The sequence below is a fragment of the Gallinula chloropus genome, assembly GCF_964237585.1.
Source record: "Gallinula chloropus genome assembly, chromosome: 3".
NCBI lineage: Eukaryota > Metazoa > Chordata > Aves > Gruiformes > Rallidae > Gallinula > Gallinula chloropus.
The window spans coordinates 116456111-116481300 of NC_140087.1; the positions used below are offsets into that span (position 1 = coordinate 116456111).

Here is a 25190-nt window from a genome sequence, read left to right on the forward strand (position 1 = left end):
CGACCACAGTAAAAGATCAAAGACCAAAAAATGAAAGGTGGGATGCTTGAGTGACTTTCTTGCCTGGCTTGAAGCAGCAGTTGATGTGGTGACAGGTAGGAAATCCTCAAAGTCTAATGATGGTCAAATTAACAGAATAAATATTGAAATTAGATTAAAAGGTAAGAGATCCCAAGTAAGTAATAGTAAAATCTTGTCAAGTAAGCAACAGAAAATCTTGCCAACAGATCCAAAGATTTACTGAAAAAGAATTTCATTAGCATAAACCAGAAAGAATGACTGGACTCTGGGAGAGACTGGTACCAGCAGACCTACCTAACACAGCTAAGACATTAAAGTTGAATACCTCAACACACAGTTAAAAGAAACCTTCCTAATCCACAACATATAAAAGGAAGGAGGAGGCAAGGAAACGTTCAAAATGTGCGTGACACAAAAACAGGAGCAGAGAGTTTGCCATGAACAGGCATGGGCGAAGGGCTGAGGTATCAGCCACGCTCGGACCAGAGACAGCAGCGATGCTTTACTCTGGGTATCAGACAGCATGCTGTGACCATGTGTCCCAGTTTCGGCTGGGGTAGAGTTAGTTTTCTTCCTAGCAGCTGGTGTAGTGCTGTGTTTGTGGTTTAACATCACAGCAATGTTGATAACACACCGATGTTTTTAGTTGTTGCTGAGTGGTGCTTACACCAAGCCAAGGACCTTTCAGCTTCTCGTGCCCTGCCAGAGAGAAACAGTTGGGAGGGTGCACAGCCAGGACAGCTACCTGAGTGTCCAAAGGTATATTCCATAACATTTGATGTCATGGTTAGTATATAAACTATGGGGAGTTTACCAGGGGATGGCAGTCACTGCTCAGAGTTTGGCTGGGCAGGGGTTGGTGGGTGTTGAGCGACTGGTTTTCATCTGCATCACTTGTTTTTCTTGGGGTTTATTTCTCTTTCTCCTCTTGTTATTTCCCTTTTCATTACAATGTTTTGTTATTATCTTTCAATTATTAAACTGTCTTTATCTCAACCCACGAGTTTTCTCACTTTTACCCTTCTGGTTCTTTCCCCCATCCCACCAGAGCTGGGGAGAGTGCACAAGCTGCTGCATGGTGTTTAGTTGTCAGCTGGGGTTAAACCATGACACCGTAACATCATGTGAAGGTGCTTGTGGAAAAAATAACCACACAAGAGTCTACTGCTATAGCAGCTAGACCAGATGTAGTTGGGACAAAACTACAGAAGGGTTAGTAAGCAGCGCATGGATAAATCAGCAACCGATTTTTCCACACTCGACCTACCACCCTTTAGAACACCCTCGTAAAGCAAGCACTGTTTTTTGGTTCTTCCCCTTCTTCTAAAGGGGAACTTCAGTATTAATTATCCTTCCTCAGGGCATTAAAAAGCACATTTAAACCTAATCAAGTTAAGGCAAATTCAGGAATCCCTGGTCTCCACACCTGCATGATGTATGCTACGACACAGACCTGTATTTCATATCAGTCCTGACCGTAGGAAACTGCTCTAAGATTCATTTCCAAAAGCAAAGGTCACTGTCTTCTGACATACATACCCATCACTGCCAGCAATTTCATCCTAAGCATCACTGTTATGACTCCCTGACCTGGTGGGGACACACTAAGGTTTTACAAAGGCACTTGTAAGATACACGTTTGTCCGGATCTCTGACAACTGACACTAATTGATTCAAGCGTTAACAAATGCCCCGTTAATAACGGTCTGTAATTTTCACATCTCTGCCTCAACAGCTGGTCTGACTTTGAGTGGCTGGAAAACAACATTGCCCACAGGTCTCATTTCTGCATCCAAACCAAAGATAAGATGACCCAGGTACCACAACATACAACCTGAACATGACCAATACTCTTCATTCTCCGACTTCACAACAAGTGAAGCATTTTTTTCTTCCTTTGTTTTTGCTGGTTTTAAAAGTCAGATCCATGTATCCAAACTAACAGAGGCTCTGCTTTGACAATACCAACAAAAAAAAACCACCAGGACACTTCAGCTCGTTTTGAGATGAGGCCACCACCAAGCTGCCAGCTAGTGAAACCAAAATGAAAATCTGACATTAACTCCAGATGGAAATTTTAATGTTTTTATTATGCCAGTCGACTGCAGCTCAAGGCTTGTCAGTGTTTCCATTAGCAACGCAGATTTTATGCATTTGCGACTTGGCAGCAGACAGTCAATACAGACTGTCTCTTGGCATACACCAGACTCAACTGGGAAGTAACCACCCACTCTTTCTGTTGCAGACTACAGGACTAGTCACAAAGGTTCTAAGTTTTCACAATCCCCACTAAACGCCTGTTTCCCAACATTTACGAAACCTGCCGAAATCACTACAAGCTGATATGCAAAAGTGTGTATAAATCTAACTCAACAGCAAAGAAAAGATGGGGGTGATCTTAAGGAGCTTTACTTTTAATTGCACCTGCCACAGTTTAACAGTTCCTCAGGGAAATGTATATGTTTGTATATAAAAATCTCAAAATCACACGAAACAAAAATTACTCTTCTTTATACACAGACAAAAATTCACCTGCAGCCTCATGATGCCCATTAGAATAAATAAATAAGCAGGCAGTCCTGACCTACTTTTTAGGCGATCAAGCAAGCAGCAGCCTTCCCACCATCAGCTGCTTGCCCACGCATCGCTCCGGCGGGGACAGCAGGATCCTCCCCGCCTCTCTCGCCAGAAGCAAAGAGCACAAAAATCAGTGGGGCACTGGAGATAGAGAAAGGAGGTCAGATCGTCTGAAAGGACATGAGCAACAAAGGATTATAAATATGAGGCCTATGCCTGAATTATGAGGCACAGAGAAGTTCATCATCCAGCAAACCTAAATCCGCAGCTAGATTTTCCATATATTAAGACTCCAGCCACCCATCTCCTTCTTTATGTGTCATTATATCAAGGACAAAGTAAAACGTCTAAAAATGGTTGTTTCCAGGGAAAACAACATGAAAATCAGCTTTTAGAAAGGCGATATGCATTTCTGTTATTCCCCAAATACATTTCAAAGCATAACCTCAAGCAGCAGCAAATGGTCTCAATCTCTAAAGAGGCCGAGATGAAGAAAACACACAGGTAAATGTCTGAATCTCCACATACAATTATCTCATCTCTTTCCCTCCCCATCAGAACAGCAGTAAAGAACCCCTGCACTGGCAATTAAGTTTATGATTCCTGTTTTACTGGGCAGAATATAAGGAAGCCAGAATTTATCTTGTCATTTTAGGGGAGAGGGAGGAATTGGAAGCTTGTGATGAATCTAGAGGCAACAGTGTCATTTATACAAGTTTACCTCTTCCCCTCACAGCCTGCAAAACCCCATCACTGAAAAATAACATGTATGTATGTGACTATATAGATACATATAAAAATCTGTACAGCTGCATACAGAGCAGACATTGTCATCCATCATCTGTTCAAGTGATGAAACACTGTGGTTCCAAAAATCTTCATTGCTAATTATTAAAGCAGCCATTACTCCTGACATTTACAGTCTTAGCTGCAGCAACAGACAGGCAGGCACAGGGCAGATGTAACAGCTCCAGTCTCTTAAATCCAAGATCTCCCATGTCCTTTCATTTCGCCAGCATCTCCTCCTTCAACGTTTTCTCATCATCAACTCAGGCACGCACAGAGGTTAAAGTATTTAATAAAAATCAAAGAAAGAATAACAATAATTTGCAGCTATTCCTATCTGCCCCATCCCTTTGCCACACCTGTCATGAAATGAAGGGACGGGTCAAGATAATTTATGAACCACAATAGCTGGGAAGCTCCTGAGCTCTTTTCTCGGAGCGTTCAGGAGGTCAGAGCAGGTTCCACCTCCCAACAGAAGAGCTCGGCTGGGAGAGGTCACACACTGCCCCTGGCTCCCCAGAGGATTAAACGTTACTCTTGAAAATAGAAACAAATCACTTTACAGATGAAAGTGGTTACCATCTGAAGAATGGACAAACTTGATAACCTTTGTTTTGCAAGACAAATTACCTCCTGGGCAGTTTAACATGTGTCACGGGTTGGGGTTTTTTGGCCTAATTTATGGCCCAAGTAGGGGCCGTTGAGCAGTAAATCATTGGGGTTAGTTTAGTTTAGAGCTGACCCACCATCAGGCTGAACCAACACTATGGCAGCATCACTCCTCACCTTTGCCTCTTCCAAAACTGAAATTCCTTTGTATTGTGACTTGGTACTACCCAGTCAAAGGCATTTCTGCTCAAGTCTAAGGTTAGAAAAGAGCTTCCAGCAGACATGAATCCCCTGCAGTTTTCCCAGGAGCTACAGGCACATAATGCTGTGGGTGCAGCTGTGGCCAAAGGGCCGCAACACAGTGCAGCACCGGCTCAAATGCCCTTAGCATCTGGGCATGGCTTTGAAAATTCCCCTAAATTTTTCTTATAAGGAGTTTTACACTGAGCTATCCATTTACATCTCAAGTTTTCACATGCTTCAAACACGAGAGTACGGCAAGCAAGGATGCAAAGTCCTGGTAGATTAACTTCTCCATCAAGTGATACCAGAAGGTATCTCTGGACTCTCCATGCATAGCAAAGTCTCATAAATAGTTGAAGGAATGTTTTCAGAAAGTTTAACTGTTAATGTCTGTGCCTGCCTCAGATTCAAATCACAATTTCTAACTTTCCCCTCCTCAAGAATAAAATATTATTGGCTACAGAAGTAACTCAAGCCAGGCACACACTTCTCCAGTTTGCAGACAGAACCCCAGAGCTTCCTTCTATTAAATCACACCCACATCATGGCACTCGATGTGAAGCTTAACAAGGTACCAGCAGCCTACCATGTGTTATAGCCTATGCCAAATATAGATCAAATAATCATACTGCCTCCCTGTTTGGAAGAATGGCATCAATCAATCAGACAAGGTATCGCTTCTTTCTCCCAACATGTAACACATGGAATAAGCAGGATCTCTGGGAAGCATAAAAAGAAATCAATTACTAAGTCACTTCAAACTTCCAGACTAAAACTCAAGCCACTGAACAAATGTCATATTTGAAGGTGAAGAACAGGAGAACAACTGGACTTTCCCCAAATAAGGAAAGAAACCTCATCTCTACAGATGGAACATCGAGGCAGAATTAGAATCTTGATACAGATTATATATACATATACACACATACGTGTATAAATTTAATTAGCATACATATCTATATTTTAATTTTTATATATAGATTAATTTTTATTGTGGCAAACTGGATACCTATATCGCTTGTGTCAAACAAGTATCAAAATAGAGTCCAATCTGAGGTCTCACTAATGAATGCAAAACACAAAACACCTCAAAACATGCACCATCTCAGCATCCTAAGATGCTGATGTTCAAAAGACTTCTATCTACTTTCACAAGGACCAAAGACCAGACGCAGCAAAGCACAGCAGTCAGATCACTACTTGAGCAAAGAATCCTAAACTAACAGGAGCAACTAATGGAAGCACAGATGTGTATAGCAATGCTTCCCATCTATTTAATTAAGAAAAAAAAAAGTCTTCAAATACTTCTAAAAATAATACCTAAATAATATTTTATGGTGCAGTCCCATTCACAGCCAGAAAAACCATCTTAAAATGTTAATCATATTTCTTTTCTATTCTACCTGCTTATACATATGAAAATTGAATTATATTCCTTGTAATTGTTTTATAGACTAATGGTTAATGTCCTGCCAACCACCAGCCATGGAACAGTGCTTCAGATCAATGAAGCCAAGAATCACACGTGGCAGAGGGCAAGACAGCCCTGGCTCCCACAGCACGTGGTGTTTTATCAAGCTTCCCCCACGAGGTACAGCAGGCACACACATTTCTTCCCCTTCTCCCAGTTAAGCATCACTATTGCTGGTCCAGAGAAACGTGCGATCCATTTACTGCTGCAGGTCTGCTCTGATGTTTAACTCAGAACATCCCCTTTCCCTCTCACCATCATCCCAGCTCCCTGCATCCATTACTGTACTCAGCTTTCTTCTTCCCTACGTCCCTTCTCCAGGGCACCCATCTCTTTCCATTCCCCGTAAAACTTCCAGCATTTCACTCGTGGTCATCTCTGCACAAAGGTTAAAGCACATTAAAACATTGCCACATCTACACCCCACCACAACTCTTGCTCAAGACACAAAATAAAATGTTTAAAAGATTTGCCAAGAAGGGCTAAAAATACAAATCTCTAAATCTCCTTTAATATCCACTGAGATTTTAAGATTAAGTTTTATCACAGATTTACACATTAACTAGTTTTTTTAAACTGAAATTGTGTACTGCTCCCTGCTCCTGCTTTGTAAGCAGCTAAGTGCCCATCAACATCAGCTTCTAACAGTCTGAAAGCTTATTACACCAAGTCCAAAGCTAACGAATTCACATACATACACCAAAATAACATTTTTAAGGAAGTGAAAATTATCCAGAAAGCTCGTTAAGCCTACAGAACATTCCCCACATCTAACTTCGAGCTCAGCTCGTAATATTACATAGACCCCAGCATTCGAGGAAGGAAAACACACATTCAAAAATAAATTTCATGCTGAGAACACCGCAGAAGGAGACAGCTGGCTTCCCACCCATCCCAAAGAAAAGAAACTAATTCAGAAGCAACGCGACTGTTAGGAGATGACAGGCCAGATGAGCTAACCTCACCCAAGTTTAAGTTTCAAGTTCACGAGCAGATTACTTCATTCAGCCTCATAAAAAAAAAAAAAACAAAAGGCAAAAGAACGGATTTAATATTAACTGTGTTGGGTGTACACACATTTATTAGACGTGTGGAAAAGTACTCAAAATACAGTGCTGGAATGCACACCCAGAGCTCCCAGGATGTGAGAAACACTACACGCTGCAGCACCTGCAGAACTGACCTTTTTGGTATCACGGTGTGTGTGAACTCCAGCGTATGTATTTATGGCTGTATTTTAGACCTCTGTATATAGGGAAGGGCTAATGCACAGAATCACAAGGTTGGAAAAGACCTTTAAGATCATCAAGTCCAACCATTCCCGTCCTAAGCTAAACCATATCCCTAAAGTACCTCATCTACCCTCTTTTTTAAACACACAAGGTTTTCTGCAAGGGGCCAGTCAATTCCTGCGGGCCAAGATGCTGGTGATGCTTTGCAGAGTTCACTCAGTGGTGGCTGCAGACACCATCCAATGGAACACCCTGCTCACAAGCTTCCAACCAGAACAGTTACCTTGCTACGGCACTCGGAGAGGAAGCTATTTTATAGCACAGAAATCACATGTAAAAGCTAAATAAGGAAGTACAGAGCATTTCATGTGGTTAAGGGAATAATTACTTGCATATACTTGATTCCCCTTCCAGACCAGCTTGTGCAACAGGCCATCAGACCCAGAGAGCAGCACTGTGAGTATCCAGGAGGGCACAGTTACAGCAGGGCAACAACACAAGTTGATACACCATTGGGAAAAGCAAGAGGCACGTGGACAATCAAGAAACTCGGGTAACTCAAATCAGAGAGAATAATTAGCATATTAAGCAGGATTCACACAAGTTGTTAATCACATTTTATCCTGCAGTCCTTCAGAACAGTACCTCGGGTTCCTTTCCATACCTGTACTGCTGCTGTGGCAGTATCTAAAAGCATTTCCCATTTCTCCCACGCTCTTGGCAACACAATATTTGAAAACACAGAATATACTTTAAAAAACTAAACATTAAAAGAAGCATCAGTGTTTTCTTCATTCTGTGTTCACAGTCATCCATGGAAGACTTTACGATGCTACCAGGTTTTACTCTTACAATGAAACAACAACTTTTAAATGCAAACTGAAACCTTGAAAGGTGATTATTTTAATTTTTTTTAAAGAATTTAAAGCATCTCTCATCTAGGTGAGAGAAAGGACTGCATTACATCAGCAAAGTTTCTGCACTTCAATAGTTAAATTTTGAGGAAAGCATCTGTGACATTTAAGATCCATCAAGATAAGTAATTCCCTTAGCCATGTAACCTTCTCATGCTGTAACTTTCTAACCAGCATACCTATACTGCCTTGACTACCAAACAATTCACACATCCCCAACTAAGGCAATAAAACCCCAACACGGCCATGGCAGTGATAGGAAAGGACAACCTCTCGTGCATGTGCCCAGGAGTGGCTGTGCTGGCAGAGCTGTGTCAGCAACAGCAGCTCCACGGTGCAAAGTCTCAGAACATCTGCAAATTCAAACAAACCTGAAGACGTGTCTTCTCCTCTCTTCATGCCCACAGGGTCAGTGCCCAACTGATACAAACCCAAGCAGTCAATCCAGGGAATAGACTGCAGAAGTCACAGGGATGAGGATAACCCATGATGAGCTCCGAGACCCATATACATGCCTCTGTACCTACTAATCAGTGCCACCGGCTGTACCTGCCCATGTTTTCAGCTGTTTGTTTGTTTGTTAGAGGGGTGTAGTATTGTTTCCAGAAACAATGGATGACAAGCAAGGATCACCCAAGCCATTTATCCTGACATTCCAGTTGGAAGAAACCTGTTTCCTCATTTATCCAGGCTAAAATAGCAGGCTAGTAAAGATCCATCTTTCAGTCCCCAAAAGCACAGGGATTATCATCACAGTTCTCACAAATCTCAGACATGTGTTGATACACAGGATTAGCGGGAGCAGCTCAGGCAAACCCGCATGGCACCCCCTGATAACACACTTTCAAGTGGCAATATTTTCTCCAGAAGTCAGAATTAAAAAAACCAGCAGGAATAATGGATCACACTGTCACATCAGTAAGAGGTGTTACAGCACCAGCCTGAACTCTCAGCTTGGCTCCTGGCAAGGAGACAGAGAGTCAGCTTACACCCATCGTTTCTCTCAGATACTCGGCACTGAAGCCAAAATTACTTAAGATGGCTTTCAATCTTGCATGTTATCTTTGTTTCTGAAAAACAAGAACTTCCAGCTTCAAAGCAAGCACCACCTTCTCACTGGCCAGGCTGCCTGCCTCTCCCCAGGGAGCTCCTCAGTCTCACCTCCCTACGCAGCCCTCTGTGATGACAGTTTCCTCAAAATAACAATAAAGCAAAGGAAAAAGCTCCATAAACTGAAATATCATTTGACCAATAAGATAGATACAGTATGTCATGTCTAATTTCCTCCAAGTCTTCCTTGGTTGTAAAGAATTTGGACAGAACAGCTCTCTGGTGTAACACTCAGCAGAGGAGCAAACCCTCAAATTTTAGCAATAGATGCATGTTTTATTCCATTCTATCAAGACATACTAATTTCTTCCCACCAGATACACATGGCTTCTCCTATACACATTGTTGAAAAACTTACAGTAATTACTCTGCTGGGTTTTTTTAATTAATGTTACTACACTATTTAATTGTGCCTAGGTAAGAGTTAAGAACGACCCAGAAGAGAGCGACTGTCTCGCCCGCAATCCCTCCCAACTCCACGGTTCCTGTTTAAAGGTCTGGGTGAGGTCAGTTTTCTATTTTTGAAAAGGAATTACGGAAGACACTTTGCTTAAAGGAATTTTCAGCCAAAAAAAAAACCTTCTCTAGACGGTTCACAGCATTTTCAGTTCACAGCATACTCTGTACTTAATAGCATCCCAGCAGCGAGGATGTAGGAAGGAGGCAGCAGCCTTATAGAGATAGGTGGCTGTGATGATACTCCACAGTTTTGGTACAGGGGGCTTTTAGGGCAAGGAAAGAATCACAGAAACATAGGGGTTAGAAGGGACCTCAAGAGATCATCGGGTCCAACCCCTCTGCCAAAGTAGGTTCCTTAGGACAGGTCGCACAGGTAGGCGTCCAGAGAGGTCTTGAATATCTCCAGAGATGGAGACTCTACAACCTCCCTGGGCAGCCTAAGGGGCTTGGAGTTTTTGTTTACATGGACACACAGAGCAGGAGGTTGAACAAGAAAGTAACCCCTAAAATCAAACCACCATTTTTAAAATAACTTCTTTATGCAAGCACCATAGCTGCCTGCAGCTCCTACATGTCTCTACGTACTACAGAAGGGTAAATAAGCAAAACCAAACCCCAGTAAATTTATTACACAAACAACTCTGAGGCCAAGAATTGACACTATATTTATACAACTGTATTAAGCAAAATCTAAAAACCATATTGCAACTACAGCTCTTAACTTTGTGCTGCTGTACACACACATTACCCCGAAACACCAAGTCCGTTCACGATATTTGCTATAAAAAGCATAAGGAAAATAAAGCACGCTTACCGCTTCCAAGGACATATTTGCTTGAACACACCCAGTGTGGCAGACTTTTTTTTTATTTAAGGGGAGGAAGAAAAATGTCACAGCGAGCAAAGTTCACCTGAAAAGGAACCAGGCTCGGCGCTACGCTAAGCGGGGGGCAGCTGCACACACCTGCGCAGGCAAGAAGTTTCCTCCAAAGCAGCTCTACTGCAGGCACGTCCCCTGCTGAAGTGGTGCATATCCCAAATACGCTTGTAGGAGCCTCCAGCTTCTTCACCAGAACGTCCCCGAAGCTTACTGGCAAACTTTTCCAGCTTAGCTGATGAAAGCTACTAATTAATCTATCTGCTGCTCCTCCCTCGCTCGAGTTACTGCCTTGAGCTTAACGATCGAACTGGTTTTACTACCATGGAAAGTCACGTTACTCACAATACAGCTCGTTACAAAGCTGTGATAACAAGAAATGAAATAAAACAAGTGAATCAAGCTCTTAAAAACCTTCTCAGCTATGTATGGACAAAATCCTTCACAAATGAGCAGAAGGATGACCACCAAATCACCACTTCCAGCTTAACACAATAGTTAGAATCATAGAATGTGTAAGGTTGGAAGTGACCTTTAGAGGTCTTCTAGTCCAACCCCCCTGCAGTAAGCAGGGACATCTTCACTAGATCAGATCACTCAGAGCCCCATCAAGCTTGACCTTCAATACCTCCAGGGATGGGGCCTCTGCTACCTCTCTGCGCACCTCACTGTTCCAGTGATCTAGCACCCTCATATCGAGGAACTTTTTCCTAATATCCAACCTAAATCTGCCCTTTTTGAGTTTAAAACCATCACCCCTCATCCTATTGCTCCATGCCCTTGCGAACAGTTCTTCCCCAGCTTTCTTATAGGCACCAGGCTTTCTAATAGGCCACTATAATGTCCCCCGAGACGCTTCTTTTCTCCACGCTGAACAAGCCCAACTCTCTCAGCCTGTCTTCATACTAGAGGTGCTCCAGCCCTCTGATCATTTTTGTGTCCCTCTTCTGGACATGCTCCAACAGGTCAAAAAGTTAGGGTAGAAGCCGATAAAACCCAACCAAAAAGTTACAAGCTGATGTCATAAGGTACCAAGTATCACATCAATATCCACAGGAAGACAGGAAGCTTCCTTGCATTCTCTTCTGCACATGAGTATTTTAAAACCATATAGTGCTTAGTTCATCTACTCATCTGTACAACAAATTGACCACTATATAGAATCATAGAATGGCATGGGTTTGATGGGACCCCAAGGATCATAGAGCTCCAAGCCCTCTGCCACAGGCAGGGACACCAGCCTCCAGGCATGGATCTACACAAGGTTGCCCAGGACCCCATCCAACCTGGCCTTGAACACTTCACGGGATGAGGCATCCACCACCTCTCTGGGCAGCCTGTTCCAGCACCTCACCACTCTCTCTGTAAAATACTTCCCCCTAATACCTAATCTAAACCTTCCTTCCTTTAGTTTTAATCCATTACTCCTTCTCCTGCCATTGTCTTCCCCTTTAAAAAAATCTGTTTATGTATACATAAATCTATTTTGTAACATTTAGAAGACTTGAGAAAGAAAAAGATGACATAATCAGAAAAAAGATGACATAATAATATAGCTGTCTCCTACATAACTTTAACAGCTTAAATGAAGTTAATAGCTGAGGTAGTTGAACGCTGGAACAGGCTGCCCAGAGAGGTTGTGGAGTCTCCTTCTCTGGAGACATTCAAACTCCACCTGGATGTGTTCCTGTGTGATTTAGTCTGGGTGCTCCTGCTCTGGCAGGGGGGTTGGACTAGATGAAATTTCGAGGTCCCTTCTAACCCCAACCATTCCGTGTGACACTGTGTGTGTCATACTTCCAACAGAATAGATGCCTTTGTAAAAGCATGCAAAAGTGGTCTAAAGTGTCAGTAAATCGTATTAGCAGACCCCAGAAGGAGGGAACAGGAGGGGACTGATCAGCTGTAGTAGTGATGTCATTGTCTGAATCTGGGGCATCCGACACATCCAGGCAGCACGCAGCCATAAGCCTCCTGTCGATGTTTTGGTTGTCCTTTAAACGGGCAAGGAGCAGCCACAGGCTGTCTAGCAGCTAAGGGCACTCTGCAGCTGCCAGCAATGCCACAAGCTTTTTTCCTGCCCTTGGAGAAGATGAAGAATAAGCTAACAAAATGAAAAAAAAATCCAAAACTAGCTGAACTTGGCACACACACACACACACACAATTCTTCTGCAGTTGTCCAATGAAAATCTTCTTTTAAAGAACTGATTTATCTTCCCTAAAAATATATAAAATTTGAAAAAGAAAAGATGTCCATCTTCACCCAGTTCAATCTGTCTTGATTATGCATTTAAGTATTCTGTACCTGAAGAGGCCAGGCACATCTGATGTGTAACGTGCACGTTCAGCTTCAAATACAATCTTTTTCAAATCAGCACAGACTATAATTTACCATCCAAATTCACCGTGGAGAGGTTAAACCCTGGTCTCAGTTCAATTCTTAACAAACCAGCATACATACCCCCCAAAAAAACCCCCGCATCTAACCATAAAATTAGTTTCAGCCAGATCCCCGTCTAATGCATGAAAACAGGACAGGAAGAAGATCCTTTCAGTAAGGAATAAATATTCAAGCAGAGTCACAGAATTTTGCACCCAAACATGTAAAATTTGGTGCAACCCTTGCTCCTGTCCCCACCAGGTCATATGTCCCTCTGGTCCTATTTCTGCTGACCTAACCTAGGAGATGTACCCCATGCACCCAAGGCCCCCTTAGTCCTACTAGCCAAGCATCCCTCCAGTTTTTTTCCTCTTCACTGTATCTTTCAGACCTTTAGCCTCCTTTCCTTTATTTCCTTAAGATATACAGAAGAAACTTCCCTGTGAGGGTGATGAAGCCCTGGCACAGGCTGCCCAGAGAAGTTGTGGCTGCCCCTGGATCCCTGGCAGGGATCAAGATCAGGTTGGATGGGGCTTTGGACACCTTGGTCTAGTGGAGAGTGTCCCTGACCACGGCAAGGGAGCTGGACTGGACAATCTTTAAGGTCCCTTCCAGCCCAAACCATTCTATGATGATTCCCTTTCACGTGGGTCATAAGTTAGCAATATTTATCCCAATTCAACATCCTTCTTGTCATCACCCATACTAATCAACTACAACATTCCTCTACTCTCAACCCCACACCTCCTTCCTCAGAGCAAGAAAACACCCCTTCCCGTAAGAAGCCCAGAGGGCCCCGAGGCCACCACCACCTCACTGAGCTACTAGGTGGGGCTGCAAATGAGTAAATCTGTTTCTCAAAGGGACCTTCTTTGTTCACAAGGCCAAAGTACAACCCTGCTTCAGTGTGTTTCTACCTCCCTCCTGCAGTTCCCCCACACCTTGCAGGTGTAAAGGTTGCACCAGGCCAAACTGGAGCATTTGGAGTTCAGATGTTGAGGCTCAGTGTTTGCAGCAGTCTGGTCACAGCACTGTTCATAGATCCTGAACCATCAACAGCCTACTGCAACAGCAAAGGAGAACAGCTGTTGGGAGGATGCAGAAAAACCCCACTTCTCAGCAACAGCTTTCCCAGAAATAGTCTCCCAAACTATCATTATCTGTAAATTAACTTTTAAGAAGGAACTGTGATCAAATCAGCTGTGAGGGATAACAGGACTTTCACTTCCCTAACAACTGTTTTGTCATCATCTCACCACTGCATGACAGCCTTCCAGCCCATGCATACTATCTTAAAAAGGAAAAATTCCCCAAGATCAGCCTCATAACTGTACTCAACTCCAGCACAAAGTAGTCAAGCTAACCCCTGCTGTCATGACACCGGAGAGGTAATTCTCTTCTACACAACTTCCTTTTCATTTCTCAAAATCCCTGTGCCTTCTAGAAAACTGTCTCCTGTAATTCAGGACATCCAACCATGCCATGCACATACTGTACAGTTAAAAATACCCAGAGCTGAGAGGCATTAAGATTTTTCAGGCTGCAATTAATTTAAAATGAAGTTTATAAAAAGCCACAGCTCCAGAAAGACAAGAAAACACCCAACAACTTTAGTATTTAACATGTAAACAAGCTACATCTGAACCCTTGTTGCTGTTCCACAGAAAGACAGTCTTGATGATGCAAGAACCAGAGAAGAACAATGTCTGATGCTGCTTTCCTATACGGCACTTGAGTGCTAATTAAGTACATCAACACACCACTTAAGATAAAATTAATATTCATACATAACTCAAAACCCAAAATGGATTTTCAACTAAACTACAAACAACCTAGAAATATTAGGCAAGAGAAAGGCATTCCTACAAACTCTTCCTTGGCAAAAGATCTCTCTGAGAGCAACTCGATTATTCCCATCAGTTTTAAGAGGTGGAATACTTAAATCCTCATGCAGTAAGTCAAAAGAGAACAACTTTGGTTTTCCAGCAAGATGAAATGAAAAATTGTCCAATTTAATGTAAGGAAGCATAAAGGAGTATTTATAGCACTGGATAAATTCATGTTGTTAAACCTAAGGGGGAAAATATCACAGTAAACTGCATTATATCATTATCTTTTGTAAAGGATCAATTTCATTTCAAAAGAAGCAGGAATATCTAAAATCTCTTTGAATATACTTTAAGGAAGATACACAGAGGAATCCTTGGAAGTTACTAAAAAAGTCAGCATAAAATAGCACAGCATAACATCTCCATAATGCTTGGGTAGTTCAGATGAGAAAATATTTGCCGCTCTGAATTTCCAGAGTTCCATGTGGAACAGCACACCCAGCTGCTTCGCTGTCTTTCTTCACTGTAAGTAATTAATAAATAGGTGCAAACTTGATGTTACATTTAGAAAATTTGCAGAGAAAACAGGAAAAACGTGGGAGGTGCAAACAAGAACTTTAATTAAAACTAGGCCACAGACACAGAATATACACTAAGAAGTGAAATAAGAGGTTTGAGAAGCAGCATCTCACAGCAGAAGACAACTCCCTCAAGTCAGTCACACAGCACTGAGCGAGATGGAGATCACAGAATCAGAGACAGGTCTGGGTTTGAAGGGACCCCAAGGATCACAGAGTTCCAACCCCAGTGCCACAGGCAGGGACACCAACCTCCAGGCCTGGATCTACACAAGGCTGCCCAGGGCCCCATCCAACCTGGCCTTGAACACCTCTAGGGACGTGGCATCCACCACCTCTCTGGGCAGCCCCTTCCAGCCCCTCACCACTCTCTCTGTAAAGAGCTTCCCCTAATACCTCATTTAAACCTTTCCTCCTTTAGCTTCAATCCATTCCCCCTTGTCCTGCCATTGTCTGCTCTTTTAAAAAGTTGATTCCTCTCCTGCTTCTCTGCTCCCTTCAGGGACTGGAAGGCTGCAATAAGGTTCCCCCCACAGCCTTCTCTTTTCCAGGCTGAACAAGCCCAGCTCTCTCAGCCTCTCTTTGTAGGAGAGGTGTTCCAGCCCTCTGATCACCTTCGTGGCCTCCTCTGAACCCTCTCCAACAGTTCCACATCTTCCTTGTTATTGTGGGCCCCAGATCTGGACACAGGACTCCAGCTGGGGCCTCACAAGGGCAGAGTAGAGAGGGACAATCACCTCCCTGTCCCTACTAGCCACCTCTGTTCTGACAGAAATCCCAAAGCAGAGGATCACACATGGAGAGATGGTGACTAACCCAATGACGCAGCAAGCAAAGCGCTCCCCTTACACCCTTCCCATTTCAGGTATTTGCTGCTGACAAACGGGGAGCACAGTCAGGAAGCCTAACAAGCTGAAAGCCAACCTGATGTCACAGCTGCCTTTCAGCTGGACGTGTTCCCTGCCCTGTACTTTTGTACAGTCACAAAAAAGGCAGTGCCAGCAGTGGGGAGTCCAGGGTAGGTCAGAGTTTCTCCTTCAAACAAAGCAGCTTAATCCAGACTGAAGGACGCACACAACTACAGCCTGAGGATGTAGTTTTTCATTAGAGATGAGCTGACTGAGCTGTAACCCCACTTTCCCAACTCCCTCATGACTTGATGCCTTCTCTAGGAGTAAGTTTGGGATTACTCTTTTGGTTTTTTTAATCAGTTCATCTCACTAAAGCAGGTCATCACAGCTAGAGGCAACTGTTGGTGCACCACGGCAGTAGGAAGCAGACAGAACATACAGTGCAACTGTACAGACACAAAAACCCACTGAAGCCAGTAAGAACACACAGCAGAACTTAAAACAAGAAAAGCCTTCAAAAGCATACTAAAAAAAATTAACCATCTAAAATGTCATCAAGCTACAAAACCCATCTAGCTACAAAAACCACTGATGTGCATTCTGACCATTTCAGTAATAACTTGGGCTTGTTTAGCTTGGAGAAGAGAAGGCTCTGGGGGGACCTCATTGCAGTACCTGAAAGGTGCCTATAGGAAAGCTGGGGAAGGCAAGGGCATGGAGCAACAGGATGAGGAGTAAGGGTTTTAAACTCAAAAAGGGCAGATTTAGGTTGGATATTAGGAAAAAGTTCTTCAATCTGAGGGTGGTAGATCACTGGAACATGTTGCCCAGATTGGTGGTGGAGGTCTCATCCCTGGAGACATTGAAGGTCAGGCTTGATGGGGCTCTGAACAACCTATCTAGTGAAGATGTCCCTGCTCACTGCAGGTGGTTGGACTAGATGGCCTATAAAGGTCCCTTCCACATTCTATGACTCTATAACTTGCCTGCTGTACCGTCACTGTCAAACCACAGCAAAAAAAGCAAAAAAAAAACCCCACTCACCTTCACAAAATTGTCAGGGAACATGCCCCGTTTGCCATTTAGCTCCCCTTCTAACCATCCTTCTTCTTCCAGTTTTTTCACATTCCTGATGACTTCCCCAACTCGGATCGTTAACTCGTCATCGTGCACTGCATCGTAGTCATATTCCACGATATAGTCCACTAAAGGAAAGAAGGAAACACTGCAGTGAATACAGTGCAGCTGCAGGAATGAAACTGTCATCCAAGCACGTACAAAAAGACAGATCTAACCAAAAGTGCTAAGAACAAGCACATCCCTCACGCTCATTTCTGAACTGTAGTGGTCCCAAGCATTTTGGAGATGGGGAAAAAAAATGGACAGTCACCTACTGAAGTGAATTTAGGAATGACACCAGGTCATATTTCCTTGGTGGTGGGTAGGTTTTCATGCATGTGTGTTAGAAGGGATTCCTGGCAGTGGATTTTTTTCCCCTCCACCTCGCAAAGTCCCAGCCCAAGATTTACCAGTTATGAGTCACTGCCCACAGGGCAAGCGTGTTTTACTCAATGTGCATTTTGGGGCCAAGGAGGGAGAAAGGTTCCAATTGTGCATGTAGGGTATGTACATCCAGCCCTTGGTTAATTCTTGTATCCTCTATTTTATCTGCAGCAAACCCATGTTACACACATTGCTGCAGGTCTGACCCAAGAAACACAACACAACCAGAAGGTGAACGATCAAGAGTATCATACAATGTAATCTGCACAGGCACATAAAAGGCATGCTCCTTCAGACACATCTGCTTTTGTATGAAGAGGAACAAGCAAGTGAGCTTTCCTTTTGATATGATTAAGTTTACTCAGAGGCATGTAACAATGTATTTGAGATTTAACAAGGGCAAGTGTAGGGTCTCGCATCTAGGGAAGAACAACCCAGGTACCAGTACGGTTGGGGACTGGCCTGTTGGAGAGCAGCATGGGTGAGAGGGACTTGGGGGTCCTGGTGGACAGAAGGATGCCCATGAGCCAGCAGTGTGCCCGCGTGGCTAAGAAGGCCGATGGCATCCTGGGCTGTATTAGAAGGGGTGTGCTCAGTAGGTCAAGAGGGCTCCTTCTCCCCCTCTCTTCTGCCCTGGTGACACCACACCTAGAATACTGTGTCCTCAAGGAGGACATAGAGCTCCTTGAAAAAGCCCAGTGCAGGGCCACCAAGACGATGAAGGGAGTAGAACACCTTCCTTATGAGGAGAGGCTGAGGGAGCTGGGCCTCTTTAGCTTGGAGAAGAGGAGACTGAGGGGTGACCTTATTAATGTTTATAAATATGTAAAGGGTGACAGTCAGGAGGACGGAGCCAGGGTCTTCTCAGGGATGGCAGTGACAGGACAAGGGGTAATGGGTGCAGCTGGAGCAGAGGAAGTTCCGTGTGAATGTAAGGAGGAACTTTTTCACTGTGATGGTGACAGAGCCCTGGGACAGGCTGCCCAGAGAGGTTGTGGAGTCTCCTTCTCTGGAGATATTCAAACCTTGCCTGGATGTGTTCCTGTGTGATTTAGTCTGGGTGATCCTGCTCTGGCAGGGGGGTGGACTAGATGATCTTTCGAGGTCCCTTCCAACTCATAGTGGTCTGTGATTCTGTATTTACATACTTATCCATCTGTTGCACAAGAGAGTTGCTTACCAACAGCTTAAGGCTTGTTTAGCAATAAAGGTTCATTGGTTCATAGAATCATCAAGAAATCCTGTTTATGACAGAAATTGCCACAAACCTGCAAGAATCAAACAATCTTCCCTCTCACTCAAATCCAGTCGGGATACCCAGGCACTGCTCTCACTGAAACCTCCCTCTCCCCCACACATCACAACAAACACACACAAAGACAACATGGCTAAAAGAAAGAAATCCCCAATGGCTGTCAACTTTTTTCTTTCCCATGTTACTCTTTCTTCTATGAATGCATAATAATATCCAACAATTAATTCAAAAAGTAAGGAATCAAGGGGGAGAAAGTATTATTTCCTGGTACTGAACTTTCAGCTCAATTAAATCAACATGTAATTCTGATCTGTGGACAGATTTTTTGATCAAAAGTGCTGCTGCACAGGTGTTGCAACATAGGCTTTATCCCTCTGCTGCCTATCAATGAAGTCAGAAAATCCTTGCTAAAAATCAGGACTACATGATGGTGCCACAAATATAAGCAGAGCTAGAACAATCTGTCTCACAAGCTGATTCTGGAATATCTCATTAGAACAGCCAGTGGAATATAAACATCAAGATGTAAGTTTGGTTTTTTTCCTTTAAGAAAGAAAATTTGTTTTCTTCACTATGACCAGAAGTCATCACCAGAGTTACGTGCTTGTGACACACACTCTGGAACTCCTAGCACACTTTTGGTACTGTATACATTGATTTTTGCCAAATGTAGTCTCTAAGCTTGCTTCAAAGACCTGTATTTTCCCATTCCTGGCTGCAGCAAGCATCATAGCTTTGTCTTGCTTCTGCACTGAATTGGCTTTTGAGGGGCTGACATGAAATATCACCCAAGAGATGGGAAATTCTGGCAGCTGCAGATCATAAAGACAAGGGCCATTTATCACCTACAGTCTGGAAAAATAAAAATGTCATCTTCCAACCAACTCCAGCAAATCATTTTTGAAACTTATAAACGCATAAAAGCAAAAGAACTACCCAGGTTACGTATTTCTGTCATGATAAACACTGGCTTTAAGCACATGAGCAGGCATTATATTTCAATATGCTACACTACAGACTGTTTTAGGAAGTTAAACATGGAAAACGGGTCAGAACACAGTGTCAATCATGGTAAATGCTTACAGCACCACAGACGACTAGAACTGCCAAACACCTGGTCCTTTTTCCACAGAAGCAGTAGGTAATCATACTCACACTATGTCAACATGAACTAATTATTTTGAAAGCTTCTGTACTTCCTTGGGGGAATGTTTGTATATTTATGCTTGAAATGCACAACATGCTCCTTCTGGTCACTTTTCCAGCCTGTAAAACATGGGCTTGGTCATGCCAACAACCAGAGGAGGATCTCAAGAACCTCCCAGTCATCATCCATGTGTCTCCATGTTCCAAAGAAAAATACCAGTAAACAAACATCAAAATGTAAGTGTTGTATTTCCTCTCTGTGTTTGCCAGAGATATTCCAGTGTCACCCTCTCTCTCACAGACACGTATACAAAATGGATTTAAACTCCACTGTCTCGCCTGTAAAGTGGGAGGGGTGATAGTTTTATCCCATACTTTTATTTCCACGACAACACAAACAGCTAGAAGCTGCACTTGTCACTGCTGTGTGGTCCTCAAGAGAAACACTAATTCAGACTGCAGTGTGACAGCCAAGAAACTATTCCACCATCAAAACAGTCTAGACTAAAACTCTGAAGGGTCTTCTAGTATTTACCCAAGCAAAACCAGTGTCCAGTGGTGACAAAAAATGTTTTTAAGGAATCACAATTCCTCATAAAAACAGTATTAGGAATTATGTCAGTCCATGGATTATACTTCTGAATGCTTGAAGTAGTTCTGAATGCTTCTGCATGCTTCAAGTTGTGTCTTAAAAGCTTGAGTTGTTCAATATCTTTATTAATGACTTGGATGACAGAACTGAATGCACCCTTGGCAAGTCTGCAGATGATACAAAACTGTGAAGAGTGGTTGACAGACCAGACGGGTGTGCTGCTATTCAGAGGGACCTCAAAAGGCTGAGGATACGGGCCAACACGAACCTCATGAAGTTCAAAGGGAAATGCCAAGTCCCGTCGCTGGGGATTAACAAGCCCATGCACCAGTACAGGCTGCAGACTGCTTGGCTGGAAAGCAGCTTGGCAGAGCAGGACCTAGTGAAGATCAAGTTGACATGAACCAGCAACACACCCTTACAGCCAAAGAGAGGCCAACAGCATCTTGGGCTGCATTAGGAAGAGTACTGCAAGCAGGGCAAGGGAGGTGATCCTCACCATCTGCTCAGCACTGGTGAGACCCATCTGAAGTGCCAGGTCCTATGCTGGGCTCCCCAGTACAAGACAGACAGGAACATACTGGAGTAAGCCCAACAAAGGGCCATAAAGATGACCAAAGGACTTGAGTATCATCACATAAGGAAAGGCTGAAACAGCTGGGAGAAGGCTTGGGGAGATCTTGATGAGGGTGTGGAGAAGGCTGAGCAGTGCTCGGTGAAAGCACAACAGACAGTGAGCACAAACTGAACCAGAACAAATCCCACCTAAACATATATACACACACACATAGATACACACACTGTGAGAGTGATCACGCACGGGTTGTCTTGAGGGTTTATATAGTCTCCATAGGGATGTTCAAGGCTGAAATGGATGTGGTTCTGAGCAACCTGCTGCAGCTGACCCTGCTCTGAGCAGCCAGCTGGACTAGATGATCTCCAAAGCTTCCTTCCAGCACCAGCGATTCAAACCAAAGACATACCTTAGGTGGCAACTTTCCAACCTAATTAGAGAACTTCCCAGACAGCGTTTTTTGAAGGTTTTGACCCATTTGCAGGGGGTTGATTAAATCAACAGTGATGAGTAAAGAAATAGTGACCAGGCATCTTTGGGGCAAAGGTGGTTGTAGCAGGCTTTATGGGAGCGGCCTGCACAGCTCCTGGTTTCGAGCAAGACGACAACCTGCCTAACGCAACAATAAAACAGGCCACACACCTCAAAGCCAGTCAGGCCTGTCGACAGCTACAGACTACGTTGTCGCCCATGGCAAAGATGTTACAGCCTAACAGCACTGCCTCTTTGACACAACAGCTCACGTTGTCAGCCAACACAGCCAAGGTTGCCGGCACGAGGCATTCAGTCACTGCTGGCACAGACGGACTCCCCACTTACACAACCGGCTCTTCTGCCAACCTCATCCCAGTGCCAAAGCAGAAGGCAAGCCTCCCGATCAGCACAGCTGCGTAACACCCCTCTTCACTGATTTTAAACAAAGGAAGTCTTCAGGTACTCGGGACTCTCTGAAGTTGGCTGTTAAAGGTAACCAAGGCCCTCTGGGAGATATATATGTAAATTGAGGAAGAGCAGAAAACACATTGAAGCTCTAGCACGGCTGGGCCTTCCCCAGAAGTAAACGTGTGTCAGACACTTGACCAGCAAAGAGCAATGTTCCACATTCTTGGTACTTTGTTTAGGATACTGCAATACTGTCAAAAGCCAGTCAACTCACTGTAGCAGCCAGACAGAGACACAAACCAGACATAAAACAAATCCCATGAAAAACACATGAAATGAAAAAAAAAAACCCTAAGAATTGTGGGACAACTGAAATCCTTTCTCACAATCTCAAACTATTCAGGATGCCTTGCTGAAACTTGCTGAAGAGAGAGAGTCTGACACTAAGCAGCAAGAGGAGCTTGAGTTGCATGCCATGCTCCACAAAAGTCTCTTCAGGCAGGTTTTAGGTCAGTTCAAAGTAATTTATTGGAACGTGAACCCTGGAAAGTTGCGTGGCCTCCGGATGCATCTTGCCAGCAGAACTGCAGTTACACCAGGAACTGAGATTTTGCTTTTCTAATTTATCATAACAGTTGCTAAACGTCTGAAACAATTTTTTTAGAGCTGTTATTTCTGCTTAAACATCTGTCATAAAAAGCCCCAAAGTTCTGCCTATAAAACCAAGTTTTGTTATTACGTATGATTACATATACACAGACTTACAAAGGTATTTAGTTTTCCAGAAGACAGGAAGCTTACACTAGCAACAGGAGACAACAGAAGGCACAATCTTAACCTTTTAGCGATCATACTTGTCTTCACAGCTCTCTCAGAATCATGTGTTGGGTTGAAGGAGAAAACTCCTTCCAATTGCTGTCCCCCAGAAACATTCCTGCAACTCGTGAGATGTAAGAGCTCCAGCTGTTTTAACAGTAATACCACAATCTGTGTTTGGCCGCTTGAAACAGGTCTTAACATTGAAAAAGCAGTTCAGGTGTTTAAATGCTGAACAGCGAAAACACCTCTGTAAGTGTTAAACGTAAGCAGTAGTTGTAATGACATTGAGTTTTTTCCACTTCAACACTGCATAATTCCCTGAGTCACTGATGACAACCCATACACTCAAATACAGAGATGTGGGGGAACCCCCACTGCTCTTAATTCTAGCCCCTGCTTCTAAAACTGCACAAGTTTTGTCCTACAAAGCTCTCCTGGTAAGACACAAGTTTGGCAACCAAAGACAAATCCTTCCTGGCCAAGAGCCTCCACCGCTCTTGCAGCCAGGTTCCTCCTCCTGCGCTCTGCATCTGCTGCCATGATTCACTCTTCTGTTTACACAACAGCCCACAATGACCATAATCACCAGCTCCCCAAAGATCAAAGTATTCTTTTGGGGTACAGATGTGGGTTTGGTCTTCCTCACACTCAGTAGGGAAGCACCTCACATCTCCCACTACTGGGGAAACCACTCTGACCACTGGTCTTGTGCAAAAAAGGTACTTCCCCTTCCTTTCACACCCCAATAGCCACCTGCACAAGAGGCAGCCTAAGGACAGGACTTGAAGTTAGGACAAAAATGTAGCTTTCCCTCCTTTCCTTCTCACGGTGCCCAATACAGCTGTGTCCCAAGTGGGAAGCCTGCAAAGCTGTTCTTCCAAGATATCTCATCCTAAGGACACTGTGATTCCCATCCTCTCTTCTGCATGCATCCACATGGTCCCTTCCCGCTGCTCTGCACTTAAATTACTATTTATACTACTCAGGAATCAGATAAAGAAACCGCCTGGGAGAAAACTATTTAGTGCCAACTTTCTGCAGGTTTATCTCCCTAGGACGGCTCACTGCAGGGTCAAAGACTGCAGCAAACCCAACCCATCTACATCACTATTACCATCCACACCAGGAGCAGGCTTCTCCTGCTACTCACTGCATCCTCAGCTACTGCACTTAGGTCACTGCGTGGAGCTGTCTCACAGCAAGTTACCGGGACTTCTCTGCACTGAAACACTCTTAATGCATGCTAATAAGCACTGAGGTCAGGAGCTGAGAATAGAACTATGGTAACACAAAAATGCCCAAAGCAATGCCACTGTCAGCTCCCTAACACCAGCCGTTTCCACTCTAATGACCACCCTGTCCCTCGTCACTTGCTGCTTTGCACAGAGTCACAACCTGCCGTGAAACCACATCCCACCACCACGCATAAGCAATACAAGGCTCCTGATGGTAATGATGTAGTTCCAGGCTAAAAACTGGAAACTAAACAGTGTATTTAACTAATGGAGACCATGCAGTCTACACATCTTACAGCATGGCTCACCACAGCCTTCAACATCCCCGTAGTTTTCAGTCACACCATACGGAACAGCAGACACTCCACTGAGCTGAGCCATCCAGAGCCATCACATTCATGCTCCACATGGAAGACTTGCAAAACGGTTACATCACAAAGACTCCTAAAAACATTAAGCATCGTGAGTATGATGTTTCAGCTCCACAGTAGCTCAAAAGGAGGTCAGGCACCTCCTGACTGGCCTCAGAAACAGCAGTGACACATAGCAGAACCATTTCTACCTGTGGCTACTCCCAAATGAGCCGTACCAGTCGTCCCAGCTCCAATCCTGATAAACAGCTCTCTACCAAAGCAATGACTTTTCTCCCTAATGCCCTATATGCCTGCCAAGCAAACCTCTGCTCCAACAAGGAAGGGATGTGGGCAGAGGAGGCACTTTGCAGTATAAGATAATGCCAGCTTTAACAAGGTCTTTTTATAAGTGATGTGCCCTGAGCTGTCAGGATTCTTTCATTAGTTGATAATAAAACACCAAAGGAACTGAAAGATTTTCAAGCCATTCTACATGCACTTTAAGCATATACACTTAATCCCCAGTTTGTTGTAAACTAATTCCAGTAGTGGGTTATTTCAATGACAGAGAACCTAAACTTGTAGTATTTATTAGTTATGCTTTCAAGCGATAGAAACACCTTCAACAGGACCGAATGTAGCCTGTTGGACCCAAGCAGATTGTACATAAAAACATCTCAGCTATGTTCACCCAAACTCCAGGAGCACCAGGATCATGCTGCTGCCACCCAGCTGGGACTCAGTTTGTATCCCAACAGGGCTTGCTCCACTTGAAGTGCCAGACTTCATCCTTGCTCCAACACACCCCACGACTCAGAAGGCTCATTAGATGCAACGCAGCATTCGATGAGCCATGTCAAGGAGCCACCACACTGCAGAGTCAGGTCAAATT

General features: G+C 43.8%; 1 protein-coding gene across 1 annotated transcript in view; it reads right to left on the reverse strand.

Moving 5' to 3' along the window:
* Nucleotides 1-24326, reverse strand: part of CD2AP (CD2 associated protein) — a gene marked incomplete at its 5' end in the record, with an annotated part of 72648 nt that extends 48322 nt beyond the window's left edge. Inside the window, 2 exons of the mRNA XM_084261178.1 lie at nucleotides 16984-17144; nucleotides 24254-24326. Coding sequence (XP_084117304.1) covers nucleotides 16984-17144; nucleotides 24254-24326 — 234 coding nt within the window. The remainder of the gene's footprint in view (nucleotides 1-16983; nucleotides 17145-24253) is intronic.
* Between the last annotated feature and the right edge of the window lie 864 nt (nucleotides 24327-25190).